The sequence below is a fragment of the Cyprinodon variegatus genome, unplaced genomic scaffold (assembly GCF_000732505.1).
Source record: "Cyprinodon variegatus isolate N-32 unplaced genomic scaffold, C_variegatus-1.0 Scaffold96, whole genome shotgun sequence".
Classification (NCBI taxonomy): Eukaryota; Metazoa; Chordata; class Actinopteri; order Cyprinodontiformes; family Cyprinodontidae; genus Cyprinodon; species Cyprinodon variegatus.
Genome location: NW_015150549.1, coordinates 209,937 through 222,307, shown reverse-complemented (window position 1 = coordinate 222,307; position 12,371 = coordinate 209,937). Strand labels below are relative to the sequence as shown.

Genomic DNA, 12,371 nt, shown 5'->3' with positions numbered 1-12,371 from the left:
GTGATAGAATCGCATCGTGGCATGTGAATCGTGATTCGAATCGAATCGTGACTTCTTTGCCAATACCCACCCCTAATGTATATGGAAGTTAAATTTGGCTCAGTGGGGAGAGGAATCCAAAAGCTGCAGGATCGATTTAAAGCACCATAGTTAACCCACTAATCCGTGTATAAATGTGTCTGTTTTGATGAGTGCGACTGGGTGAATGTGTAAAGTGGTCGTATTGTCTAGTCTAGTCTACTTACCATTGTGCCTTTCTAGAAATGCAGTAGACCTCCTGCAGAGAAAGATTTCCACTGTTAAAAAAAAAAATGCACAAATTAGATGTAATGGTTGCAGTGATATAATCAAATACAATATTTGTTAACTGGTATTGTTCCTTTTTCTTCAAAGTTGTAAGATGTTATTTTGCTACCTGCATCAGGAAGGATCCCCATAGTGATCTGTTTTCCTATTACTGAAGAAGCCTCTTAATTATAATAACCAGGGTTTAACATTATGTTGGGTTTTTATTTCTTTGACTTTGGTTCCTTCTTTTTATTAAAACACTTCAGAGGCTACAGAACATTTCCTGAGGTAGTTGAAGACCAGGATGGAGTGACTCTAATATCCAGGGAGCAGTGGAGCAGGGTTGGTGTCCGATCAGGAGAGAAGTGTGAACAGGTTTCTGAACCAAACCTATTAAAGATGTTCATGGTACTGGTTCTACGTCCATCTGCTCACCCCTGTCCTCGAAGCTGGATCTCACTCTCCACCTGTTTCATTGCACACTTTGGTTATTTCTGTGGCTTTGAGTTGTTTTTACACCTCTTTTTATTTGTCGAGAATTTTAAATGGTCTCTGGTGATGCAGGGTTTTTGATGGGGAACTACACACTGTGGGTACGGTGTGATGCACAGAGACATTCAAATCTTCAGTAATGCCTGTAATCAGAGTTCGTCCCTGGAATCAATTATTGGGCCAGATATGTGCCTTTGCATTCAGAGCTCTGTTTGTCTGTGGTGTTCCAGATGGGATACGACGGCTTCTTCTTTGGTCGTCTGGACTACCAGGACCGGAATCGCAGAATGAAAGCAAAGGAACAGGAACTTCTATGGAGAGCCTCTGACAGCCTCACGCCACCTATGGCCGACCTCTTCACTGGTTAAAATATATATACATAAATATCACTGCTTTAATTGGTAAACCTGCTGTTGTAGAATTTTAAAATGTCTTTTTTTTTTCTTTTTCAAATTTAGGAATTCTGCCCAATGGATACAACCCTCCTGAGGGATTCTGCTGGGACCAGCTCTGCACCGATGAACCCATCAGAGATGACCCCGACCTTGAAGATTATAATGTGGACGATGTTGTTCAGCGCTTCCTTCAAGCAGCCAAGAGTCAGGTTTGTCAACATTTTTTAGAAGCTTTCAGCTGTTTTTCTCCCATTAGATAAGAAAGTAATGGTTCTGATTTTGCTGCAAAGCAGATAAGATAAAGTGTGAATTTGGGTGAATTTCACACATTCAGCAAAATTGGACCTTAATTAAACCCCCCTTTTTGTGCATATAAATAGAGAATTGAGACAGATTTAAAATGTAATCTTCCTTATAAACCTTGGTTCATTATCACTGTACTGTGTCGTCGTCATCGCTTATTCATCCAGACCGGGTCTCCATGGTAGCAGTCTCAGCAGAGATTCCCAGACATCCCTCTCCCCAGACACTTCCTCCAGCACGAGACGCTCCCAGGCCAGCATAGAGACACAAGCCTCATGTACACTAGGCTCTGAAAACCGATCCGTGCCGAGCTTGGATCAGTTAACCGTGCCGAGCTCGGTTTCTTAAGACCATTTACACACCAATCTAGCGCGGTTCCTCACCTCCTACTGGCAATCTACGGTACTACTGTTCTTTAGAGCTAAACAAGCAAACCAACATGGCAGCCCCGTAACATTCAGGAAGTTTGCGGAGAGTCCGGTCACTAGATTGCGGTAATGTGGCTCCAATACGAACCTGTAAAATGTAGAAAAAAGGGACACACATTTTGAATATTAAACAGCCCTATTTACGCTCATATTTATTAAATAAACTTAGTTTCAGAACCTACAAAATCTGTATCAGCCTTAAGTTTTTTTTCATGACTTTTTATGTGAAATATCTTAATGTTTTGAAACTCAAAGTCTTACATTTTAAAACAAAGATTAAACCTATTATAATAAAAGAATGACAATGTTTTATTAGAAATTATATTAAAAATCTGAAAAGGCAAATATTCTATTTGTAACTAGAATCCACTGTTAGGGGCTATAAGGCCCACAAATTTCAAACCAGAATATCTTTTCAAAAACAAAATTGGTTGCAGAGACAGTTTAAGGCAAGTTTGCAGCACCTTTTAAAAAAAGCTTAAACCTGCTATGAATAAAAGAACCTCTTTACTGGAACCAATCTAATGATTTACCAAAAAATTAATTGTTTCTAATTTTTTTTTACTTTATCAGCAGATTTTCAAAACTCGCCTTTGTTACATGCTTACCTATTTTTTTTTTTTTTTATTCATAATTTCTCTAAAGCATCATTTTTCTTTGTTTATCTTAGGCTTCAGTTTATAAGACCAATCACATCATTATGACCATGGGCTCAGACTTTCAATACGAGAACGCCAATCTGTGGTATAAGAACCTGGACAAGCTGATCCGTTACGTCAACGGGCGGCAGGCCAACGGGAGCAATGTCAACGTTCTCTATTCGACTCCATCCTGCTACCTGCAGGAGCTGCACCGAGCAAACCTCACTTGGTGAATTTATCTCAGAAATAAACCTTGTGGAGGAAGAATTTGAAGCCTGTTGACTGTAAATCTAAACAATCACATTCCTCCTCTTTAACCAGGTCTTTGAAGACGGATGATTTCTTTCCCTATGCGGACAATGCTCATAACTTTTGGACAGGATATTTCACAAGCAGACCAGCACTGAAACGTTATGAACGGATCAGCAACAGCAACCTGCAGGTAACTCGCACTCATTGGTTTCTTTTGTAAGAAAATCTTGGAAAGATTTGAGGCATTTATGAAGTGTTCAAAAACCTGTATGTGTACCTACCAAAACTTACTACTGTAATTACTTTTAACAGTCTTGTAATCAACTGGAGGTTCTGGGTGGTCCTGTTTCCAGAAAGGGGCAGTTTGGACAGGGCGACAGCGAGACTTTGAGTGGGTTGTTTTTTTTTGTTTTTAAAGTAATGTATCAGTCTTACTATTATGTGTCTTTTACAGTAGAGTCTTTCCAATGTCTGGAAGGGGCTCTACTGATTTCAGAACCTCTAGGTTACCCTTATATTGGGTCTTCAAAAATATATAAGTCTAATATTTTCTATTATATTCTATATGCACAAGCTGCCAAATTAAAAACTTTCTAATGTCGGCTTGTCTTTCAATTAAAAATTATTGTAAAATTTAAAATTACAGCTTGGTAGTGTTCTATCAGCGTGACGTTTGCCTGCAGCTAACCTACCGATTCATTCTTCCATCATGTCTGTAACCTGACGGGGTTCCTGGTATGCTTTGAAACATTTCAGAGACTGCAGTGTTTTGTCGAGCTTGTCTGCTCTGTCCTTTTGGAAGCACAACAACATTAAATACCATTTCCATTCTTTAGGCTCCAACATTTCCTCATCTGGCTCTCAATAGTGTCTAGTTCTTGTAGCAATTTGAATATTGTTATATTGTTTTTTTTTTTTAAATGAATAAATCTCTCCTTATGTTTTCCAGACTACTGTCTGACAGCAACTGTTCTTGCATTGATTTACAGGGAGAGCCATGGCTGTGGCTCAGCATCATGATGCAGTGTCAGGAACAGAGAAGCAGCACGTTGCTAATGACTACGCCAAGAGGCTAGCCAAAGGCTGGCAACACTGCCAGGTACTCAACAGACATAATCATACTTCCCCTACCTCCTTCCTGTATAAAACACTCTGTTTCATTGTGTTATTGTATATGGTTATTCATCATGCTGATTATGATCTAAAACAAGTACTTTTCCTGCTGCAACATGATTGTCTGCTCCAATTGACAGGTTTTGGTCAGTAACAGTTTGGCTTCCCTCACTGGATCCTTGGCTGAAAGAATCTACTGTGATAACCTCAACATCAGTGTGTGTCCTCTAACTGAATCCAGTAAAAAGGTGAACATACAGACGATAACATTCGTTATTAAATAACCTCCGTTAATACATTTAAACTCTTCTGTAATAATCATGTAATTATTATTATTAGCTGAGTGTTTTTGTTTGCCCCTTTCATTCAGTTCTCAGTCAGTGTGTACAACCCTCTGGGGCGGACTGTTAATTGGCCCGTCAGGCTGCCGGTCAATGGAACAGCATACAGCATTACTGATGCTCAAGGAAAAGCTGTGGACTGTCAGGTTTGGATATACCACCACCTATACGCACCAATCTATATCTCACTTATTACTTTAAAGGTATTGTGGAGGATTTTCACGAATTTTTGAAAAGACCCGCCCTCTCCACTTAAAAAAAAATATAAAAAATTGCACATGTACAACCCTGTACCTGCTCTTTAGAGGAAACGCCTATTAAACGCCTAAGAGAGCATGCAGGAGCCCATTTCTCCTCATGCACGCTTTGTTTAAAAGTTGCTGTTTGCATCATTCATACAAGCTTACTTTCCAAAAGAAGATTTGCTTTTTTTCCACTATGTCAGACTCACCACCGGTAAGTGAAAATGGGGAGGAGCACGTAGGACGGCCTTACGTAAACATATCACTAGAATGATTGACGATTAGGAGGACCACTTATTTTGAAAATCCATGCAGAAAAAGAACATCCTCCACTATACCTTTAAATCTTTGCTAGAGGAGTAATAAATACACCTAGATGATTTCAAGGAGAATCTGAGTAACCTTATTACTGTTTCTTTCTTTCTGTGTTTTAAAGGTGCTTCCAGTGTCTGAAGCCACTCAGGAAGTAAGGAGGAATCAGGGCTTTGCCCGCAATGAGCTGGTGTTCCAGGTTCAAGCTCCTCCTCTTGGTTTCAGCACCTATACCGTTTCCCTGCTAAAGGATAGACAATCTCTATCTTTACCTCGGCCTGCTGCCCCCAGTGTCATCCAAAATAAGGTATACGCCATCAACCTCTGTATGGAGGAAATTATATCAGCTCAGTAAGGAAATGACTCTGAAATTAGCATAATGAAGCCAAAAATGAATTGTTCCTAAATAATATAATCTTTGTTTTACAGTTCCTGCAAGTGACCTTTGACCCTCAAACCGGCCTCTTGACTGGTCTTAGCAACCTTGAAACCAAACAGACAATAAAGCTCACACAGAATTTCTACTGGTTGGTGTCTCCTCATTAAACGTAAACCTGGAACAGGTTTAAACGAGTTTTCTTGTCCTTTTACCTCTAAATGATTCATGTTTTTGTGCATGCGGTGTATTTAAGGTATAATGCCAGTGACGGCAACAACTATGAGAGCCGGCAGACCTCTGGAGCGTACATCTTCAGACCGAACTCCTCCACCCCCGTCATGGTGGCCAGCAAGGCTAAAGTGGAGAGCTTTCAGGTAGAGTGAGCAGCATCCCACTTAATCGGATTAACATGATCATCTGAAACTTCAGTCTTTTCTTCTAAGTTTGACCAAATAAATCAGTTTAGTTTCTTCGTAAATCAGATTACAAAGTGTTTTAAGACACTTGAAGCGAGTGAAATGGACCCGTAGTAAAGTTGTAATGTTCTGTCCACAGAACTCAGTGGTGCAGGAGGTCCGGCAGTGGTTCGCTCCATGGGTGTCCCAGGTGGTTCGTCTTTATGCTGATAGCAGAGCTGTGGAGCTGGAGTGGACAGTGGGACCCGTGCCAGTAAAGTAAGTATTAACCTTACTGTTGGTGGCGCCAGTGTAGGGCAGCCTCGCTTCTGTCAGTGAACCCCAGGGCAGCTGTGGCTACAATGTCATTTACCAACCTCCAAAAAGCAAATACTTGTGAGTTAGGAAACATATCTGTAAAGTTAAGCTGTTTCAAATGTGTTGTTCATGTCTCCTGCATGAACATATATATTTTTTTCATCATCTACTCTCCATCTGTTAGTGACAGACAGGGGAAGGAGGTCATCACCCGCCTGGACACCAGTATTAAAACCTCAGAGTTTTTCTACACTGATTCCAACGGCAGAGAAGTCCTACAGAGAAAGTAAGGAGAGATCAAAATCTTTTGGAACAACTAGTGAGGAAAAGCTAAAACGGTAGTTCTGTTGTTTTATTCTGATTTTGTTTCCAACAGGAAAGACTTCCGTCCTACATGGCAGCTGAAGCAGACTGAGCCCATAGCTGGAAATTATTACCCCATCAACTCTCGTGCCTTTATTAAGGTCCTATTTTTTTTTTTCTTCTTTTTCCCAATAGTTTTGTCGTTTTTTTTTTTTTTTTGTATTAAATGTTCTGCATTTCTACTAAAAGTTTGCTATATGTGTATTTTTAGGATGACGTGAACCAACTCACAGTGGTGACGGATCGGTCACAGGGAGGAGGGAGCATAAACAATGGATCTCTGGAGATTATGGTAAGACATTTGCATTTTATTCCTTGGAAAATATGAAAAGGGTTATTTTTGTTGAAAACAAACTATAGAGATGAGCGCGACAGATGAGGTGTCAAAGTGTTTTATTTTTATTTTTTTCTATTATCACACATCTAGGTGTATCTAAAACACACCTTTTATTGGTCTAAACCCTGAATATATGCTGCCGCCACTCTCAGTAAAACCCAATTTTTAACATGGAAGTGATTAATAAACTTTACCAGTTTAATTGCTTCATATTTTTATTTTAGATATTTTCTGTAGTCATACTTTAGATTTGGTTAGTAGCCCGAGTTCAGAGAAGCTTTCTGTGCATTTATTTTTTACTCTATTTGCTTAAATATTATAAAGGAAACTGCCTGGAAAATTAACAATGGTCTACTGCAAAATTAATGTAGATGACTTTTTGCTGCAGTGAATATCTATATATATATATATTTTTTTTATCTTATAATAAATATTTTTTTTTAAACTTTTTTACAATCTTGACTTACAATTCTATCCAGCCTTGTTGTATCAGTGTTGGAATAAATCTCTTCCTCCTCCTCACATATATTTGATCTGACAAAAAGAAATGCCATATTTCATGAAAAAACTAACCTCTCTCTCCAGCTCCACCGCCGGCTGCTGTACGACGATTACCGCGGGGTTGGTGAAGCTCTCGATGAGAGCTCTGAAATATATCCACACGGACTGATGGTTCGTGGTCGCCTTCTCCTCTCCCTGGAGCCTCCTGCCAGCGCTGCAGACATTCACCGTCCCCTGGCCCAGGAGGTGGTATCACAGCCGCTGCTGTCATTTACTGACGGAGGCCTGAGCCCAAGCTCTCGACTGGAGGTAAACAGGCGGCGCAGGGCTATTTATTCTAAACTGATCTCAGCGTCTCTCTTTGCTGTTGCCTCTATTACACATTTATCCAATCTTCATATTGTGTATACAGATTCCAACAGATGAGGTGTTAGCTGTTCAGTTCAATACTGAATGAACCAAATTGTTTAAAATGACATAAAAATTTGATTAGAAATTTCTACTGTCAGTTTTCAGGTCTTCAGGCTTCACTCCCCCCGGCTGTCCATCTGCTGACTCTGAGCCAATGGGATGAGGACTCGGTCCTGCTGAGGCTGGAGCATCAGTTCCAGAGCTGGGAGAGCAAAGTGAACTCTCAACCCGTCACAGTCAACCTTCAGGTCAGATTTAATAAAAAAAACATGAAAAACCTTCTGAAAATATCTTACTACTCATTTCTGAAGTATTTTATTTTGTTAAAATTAATTTTGAAAATGGTGAGATGGTAGTAATTTTCATAAGTAGCTGGTTTAGTGAAAAAAAAAATCTGAATGTATCTTTATTTACATTTTTATTGCTGGTTCTTTTTTTGTGCAGAAGCTGTTCTCTAGTCTGGATGTTCTGGGTTTTTCTGAGCTGAACCTTTCAGCCAATCAGTGGAAAGATCAGATGAGCCGCTTCGATTGGACTCCTGAGAAAGGTACAGGACACTCACACCTAGTGTGGGCTAGGCTGGGAGTATGTTGGCACGATATTGAAGCCCCTTTCCGTTGGCTCTTCCTTTTGGTTTTATGCCACTTTGTTTTAAAGGGCTTTATAAATAAAGTTGAGCTGAGGTAGTGGAGCAATTGAAAATCCATGGAGTTTACTGCACACTTAAGAAACTATGGGGGGAAAAAACCTACAAATGTGTTATAAACTGCAGTGGCCTTTGTGAGTCGAGCTCGAACATTGGTTCAAAGGTCATATTACAATCTTAAGGTGTCTAATAAGGTTTATGAAAGAAAAAATTAATTTAACCATTTATAAAATAATTTACCGTACCTGTTTTGAAAAAAAAGAAGAACACATGAAAAAAGATGCACCTGATGAGCTTATTTGTTGAACATACATGAGTTAATCACTCACAAAATCAGGTGTTCAGACGTAACAAAGCCAGACAAAGCCACCATGAAACGGCTCATAAAATAATCCATATTAAAAAAAGAAAGCATCTCTGGAGACTCGATAGGTTCAGAGTGGAGGAAGAAAGAAAAAGGGGTGTTTGTAAATATACGTAGCCAGGTTTTCTACAGCTTGCATCATCAAACTTATCTTTTAATTAATCAGTGAAAGAGATTGAAACTATAATTAATCTTTAAACCATCCAGTCAGTTTCCTAGACTTCACTTGCTGATAATTATGGGCAGTTTTAGCGTAGTTTGGTGTGAAATGCTACTTTCAATAAGCTAACATCACATATCGGTACCGAACTAAGGTTGGATATTTTTAGTTAATACCAGTTCCTTTCTGTAGAAAAATGTTTAACGAGTTTTGCATTAGAAATATTGGAATTTAATAGCTGACCTAGAGCTGTCATGCAGTTTGAAGCTTACTGTATATTTTAAGAAAACAAACTATGTGAAACAAAGTAGTTCTGGCTTAATTTAAATTGTCCTAATGTCACATTTGAAAAGGTGCACTGCAGAAACCTATTCAAATTTCGTCTGTTTCGTCTTCATAATTTACTCTCCAAACTAGATTTTGTCACAAAAAGTTTTCAGCAGTATTAAATAATTCTGTATTTATAAAGCACAAGACTGTCACAACAATCGGCTGTGCTATTTTAATTCTTCAATGCTGAGAACTGCTGCCTCATTACAATCAGTACTGCGCAGAAAAATTCCCTGCTAAAAATCATGAAGCAGATTTTCGTATTTACTACTTCAATATGTGCATTTATTTTTTTATATATATATATATAAAAAATATATATTTTCTCCGAACAGTCATTTGTTTGTTTTTTAACCAAGCTGCATCTGTTTTCACAGAAGAGAAGCCACTGCTGAAGACATTTGCGAATCCTTCTGTATGGGAGGTCACCCTGAGGCCCATGGAGATCCGAACCTTCTTGCTCAGGGTCAAGTCTAAGTAACTGATCATGTGCATCAACCTGAGTTAAAATTCCATCTGCCTTTGTCTCAAACAGGGGGCTCCTTAAATACCACTAAATTTACAAAAAAGGGAGTTTTCTTAGTAAATAAGTTGCCTTCATACATCTTGTTTTACTTTTTCACCAGTTACAGTAACTTGCAAAAAAATCATTGCCACTCTTATTGATCACATTGTTTTTCATAGATCAGCTGCCTCACATAGACGTATATCAAAGTCTGAATAAAAAAAAGAAATCTGGACCATACTATTGGTTCACTCACATCTGTAAATCTGTAAACAGCAGAGCTTTTTATTAAAGCTCGATGTAGCCCTATGAGCCACAGAAAAACAATTCCCAGAGATACAAGCCATGGTGCCTTTCATTAAAGCTGCTCCTCGCCATCATTAGTCAAGTTTTCGTATTTTGGCAGCAAATTCTTATCAGAATAACATTTCGTGAAACTGCTGTTATCCTCCTTTCAGAAGACCAATTTGCACAAATTTAGCTTGGTCGATTTGCAGGATGCAGAAAGAAAGGATATTGGATGTTTTAAGGGAACTCGAATATAGAGATTAGACTGTTTATTCAAATGGTCTTAAGTATTTTAATAGAGAAAGGCAACAAGTCAAATTAAGATAAATTGGTAACCTAAAGCAATCTTTCTGTAATAGAGGGTTTGTCCTTCTACTGCCACCTTGTGGTAGCAACAATACTTTGCCATTCCAGTATCTCCACTATGAATGACACTGATCATCACTAGTACTGACAAATATAGCCTGATAAATGTATGTCTAAAAGAACCTATAAACATTTTTGAAACTTTCCAACTGAATGTCTTTCCATGAGATGTGGATCAGGTGAACCACTTCAACCTTTTGTATTTAGAACAGCAAATAATGCATAAACGCTGAAAGTCTGGAGGGAAAAAATGTTACAGGGTTGCTAAAACATTTCCTGATGCACGTTGCTTGAATTTTCTGTTGATCTTTTTAGAAAACATATTTCACAAAATAACTGCAGACATTGACTTGTAATTCTGTAAGGTGCTATCATTGTTTTTGTTTTTATCACCTGATGTAGCTAAAATCACCTCTTACACATTCATACCAGATTTTTCTTCACTGGAATATTCTGGCACTATGAACAGACCCTTTAATGAAAACAGATTAAAAAAAATGCACAGTTTATTAACTTTAAACCAGAGCAATTAATAGAATCCTGTCTGGTTTTAACCACAGATCAGTGTAAAGCGCAAAACCTGTGAAATTATCCTCAGCCAATGATCTGAACTAAAACTTCAGTAGTGCTGAAGAATAGGGGATAAAAAGAGAAATAAAATCTATTCTTGGTTACATGAAGTTTCTAGAAAATATTTTCCCCAGTCAGTGTTTTTTTTTCCTGAATTATCTAGACCTGGGAAATAAAATACTTCAGAGACCTGCCAGAACACATTTTACACATCCCTGTTATTTCACCATAGGACAGCTGATGTGATACCATGTTTAAATCAATATTCTTTCATTTCTTCAACATTGTAAAATGTATGGACCATCTGCAAATGTGTAAACCATTTCTAGAAGCAGGGACAGAATGTTTCTGTCTGTGGATCAAATCCTCTTTTTAATTTTTACCAGCTGCCAAATTGTCCTGATGAAACCGATGTGCAATAAATTGTTTTCTTTTCTACTGTATGTATGTGCATTTAACTTTTCAAAAAGAATCTTATAAAAGTAATTTACACCTCCTTATTGTTGCCTCCCATAACGTAATATGCTGCTGCTGTGGTGACTGTTCTAATCACCAAAATTTGTCTGTGTTTTGATGAAATGTTGATAAAAAGCTGAAGATTTGCTGGCTTTTTTCTGTGTGCAATTGTGAAATGAAATGATTACAAAAGTGTTTACAGGAAAGTTCACTGAATAACTTTAATACATCCAGAAAATTGATCTTTAAGTGAGGCCTGTTACATTTGGACATATGCAGCAGGTTCTTGTAATTTATTTCAACTTAAAAAAAAAATTTGGCATAACCAGAAATTTCCATTCAGTTTAGACGTCCAAAACAATCTAACCTCCAGAGTATCCAGACTCCACTAGAGCTTTTAAACTTAAAATGATTAAACTTGAAACTAAAATAAGTAGTCATTCAGCTTTCTCATCACTTTTCTTCTCCTCATCGTGGGAATAGGAGCAGCTGTCTCCATGTGTGCATGTTCCCTAAAGAAGAACACAAACAGGATCAGAACAAATGGTACATTTATGACCCGTAAGGTACCTTCTAAATGCTACAGCTGAATGACTTTAGTCATTCTGCCACTGAGGCAGATTCCTTATGATGATCTAACCTGTTTGAACTTCTTGCAGGGGAAATTCTTCAGCTGTGACGAGTCTGTGATCTGGTTCTTTCTTTTGTTCTGGAACTTCTTCCTTTTATCCTGCAGATTAGTATTGATACCACCCCTGGAAGAGAGGTTAAAAAGTTAGCAAGAAGCTTAGGAGGGTGGAATGAAATTAACGGGATTACTACTAAGGCCATCTTTCAGATTGTTCCTTTGTTCCACCATCTAAACAATCTTTATGTGTCAATTAGAAATAAAAAGGTTTTGAAACAGATCTACAGCCCTGAGGATCATAAAAGAGCACAGTTTCCAAAGCTGTATAAACCCTAGGTGAGTACTGCAGTTACAACCTTTGATTCCACTGTCTGATCCCAGCACCTAGATCAAAACACACACAGCCTGTGATCTTGGCAGACTGACACATGAGGTGGAAATACTAAATTATCTTGCTCTGAAGGTTTACTAGTACTTCATAGAGTATCTAAAGACAAAATGGGAGGCAGCACCCTTAGTATCAGGGTCCTCTCCTGATGCTTTAGGC

At 38.4% G+C, this 12,371-nt stretch overlaps 2 protein-coding genes across 2 annotated transcripts in view; one reads left to right on the top strand and one right to left on the bottom strand.

Moving 5' to 3' along the window:
* Positions 1–10,659, top strand: part of man2b1 (mannosidase, alpha, class 2B, member 1) — a 16,227-nt gene extending 5,568 nt beyond the window's left edge. The window contains exons 5-23 of the mRNA XM_015374015.1: positions 1,011–1,143; positions 1,239–1,384; positions 2,577–2,776; positions 2,869–2,989; positions 3,112–3,190; positions 3,789–3,898; positions 4,053–4,160; positions 4,283–4,399; positions 4,932–5,114; positions 5,237–5,334; positions 5,440–5,560; positions 5,742–5,860; positions 6,084–6,185; positions 6,276–6,363; positions 6,474–6,554; positions 7,185–7,409; positions 7,610–7,759; positions 7,956–8,058; positions 9,389–10,659. Of these exons, the coding sequence (XP_015229501.1) occupies positions 1,011–1,143; positions 1,239–1,384; positions 2,577–2,776; positions 2,869–2,989; positions 3,112–3,190; positions 3,789–3,898; positions 4,053–4,160; positions 4,283–4,399; positions 4,932–5,114; positions 5,237–5,334; positions 5,440–5,560; positions 5,742–5,860; positions 6,084–6,185; positions 6,276–6,363; positions 6,474–6,554; positions 7,185–7,409; positions 7,610–7,759; positions 7,956–8,058; positions 9,389–9,492 (2,388 nt within the window). The 3' untranslated portion in view covers positions 9,493–10,659. The remainder of the gene's footprint in view (positions 1–1,010; positions 1,144–1,238; positions 1,385–2,576; positions 2,777–2,868; positions 2,990–3,111; positions 3,191–3,788; positions 3,899–4,052; positions 4,161–4,282; positions 4,400–4,931; positions 5,115–5,236; positions 5,335–5,439; positions 5,561–5,741; positions 5,861–6,083; positions 6,186–6,275; positions 6,364–6,473; positions 6,555–7,184; positions 7,410–7,609; positions 7,760–7,955; positions 8,059–9,388) is intronic.
* A 221-nt stretch (positions 10,660–10,880) lies between these two features.
* trmt1 (tRNA methyltransferase 1) overlaps positions 10,881–12,371 on the bottom strand; it is a 14,461-nt gene continuing 12,970 nt past the window's right edge. The window contains exons 15-16 of the mRNA XM_015374056.1: positions 11,837–11,951; positions 10,881–11,708 (exon numbers count right to left, since the gene is read on the bottom strand). Coding sequence (XP_015229542.1) covers positions 11,634–11,708; positions 11,837–11,951 — 190 coding nt within the window. The 3' untranslated portion in view covers positions 10,881–11,633. The remainder of the gene's footprint in view (positions 11,709–11,836; positions 11,952–12,371) is intronic.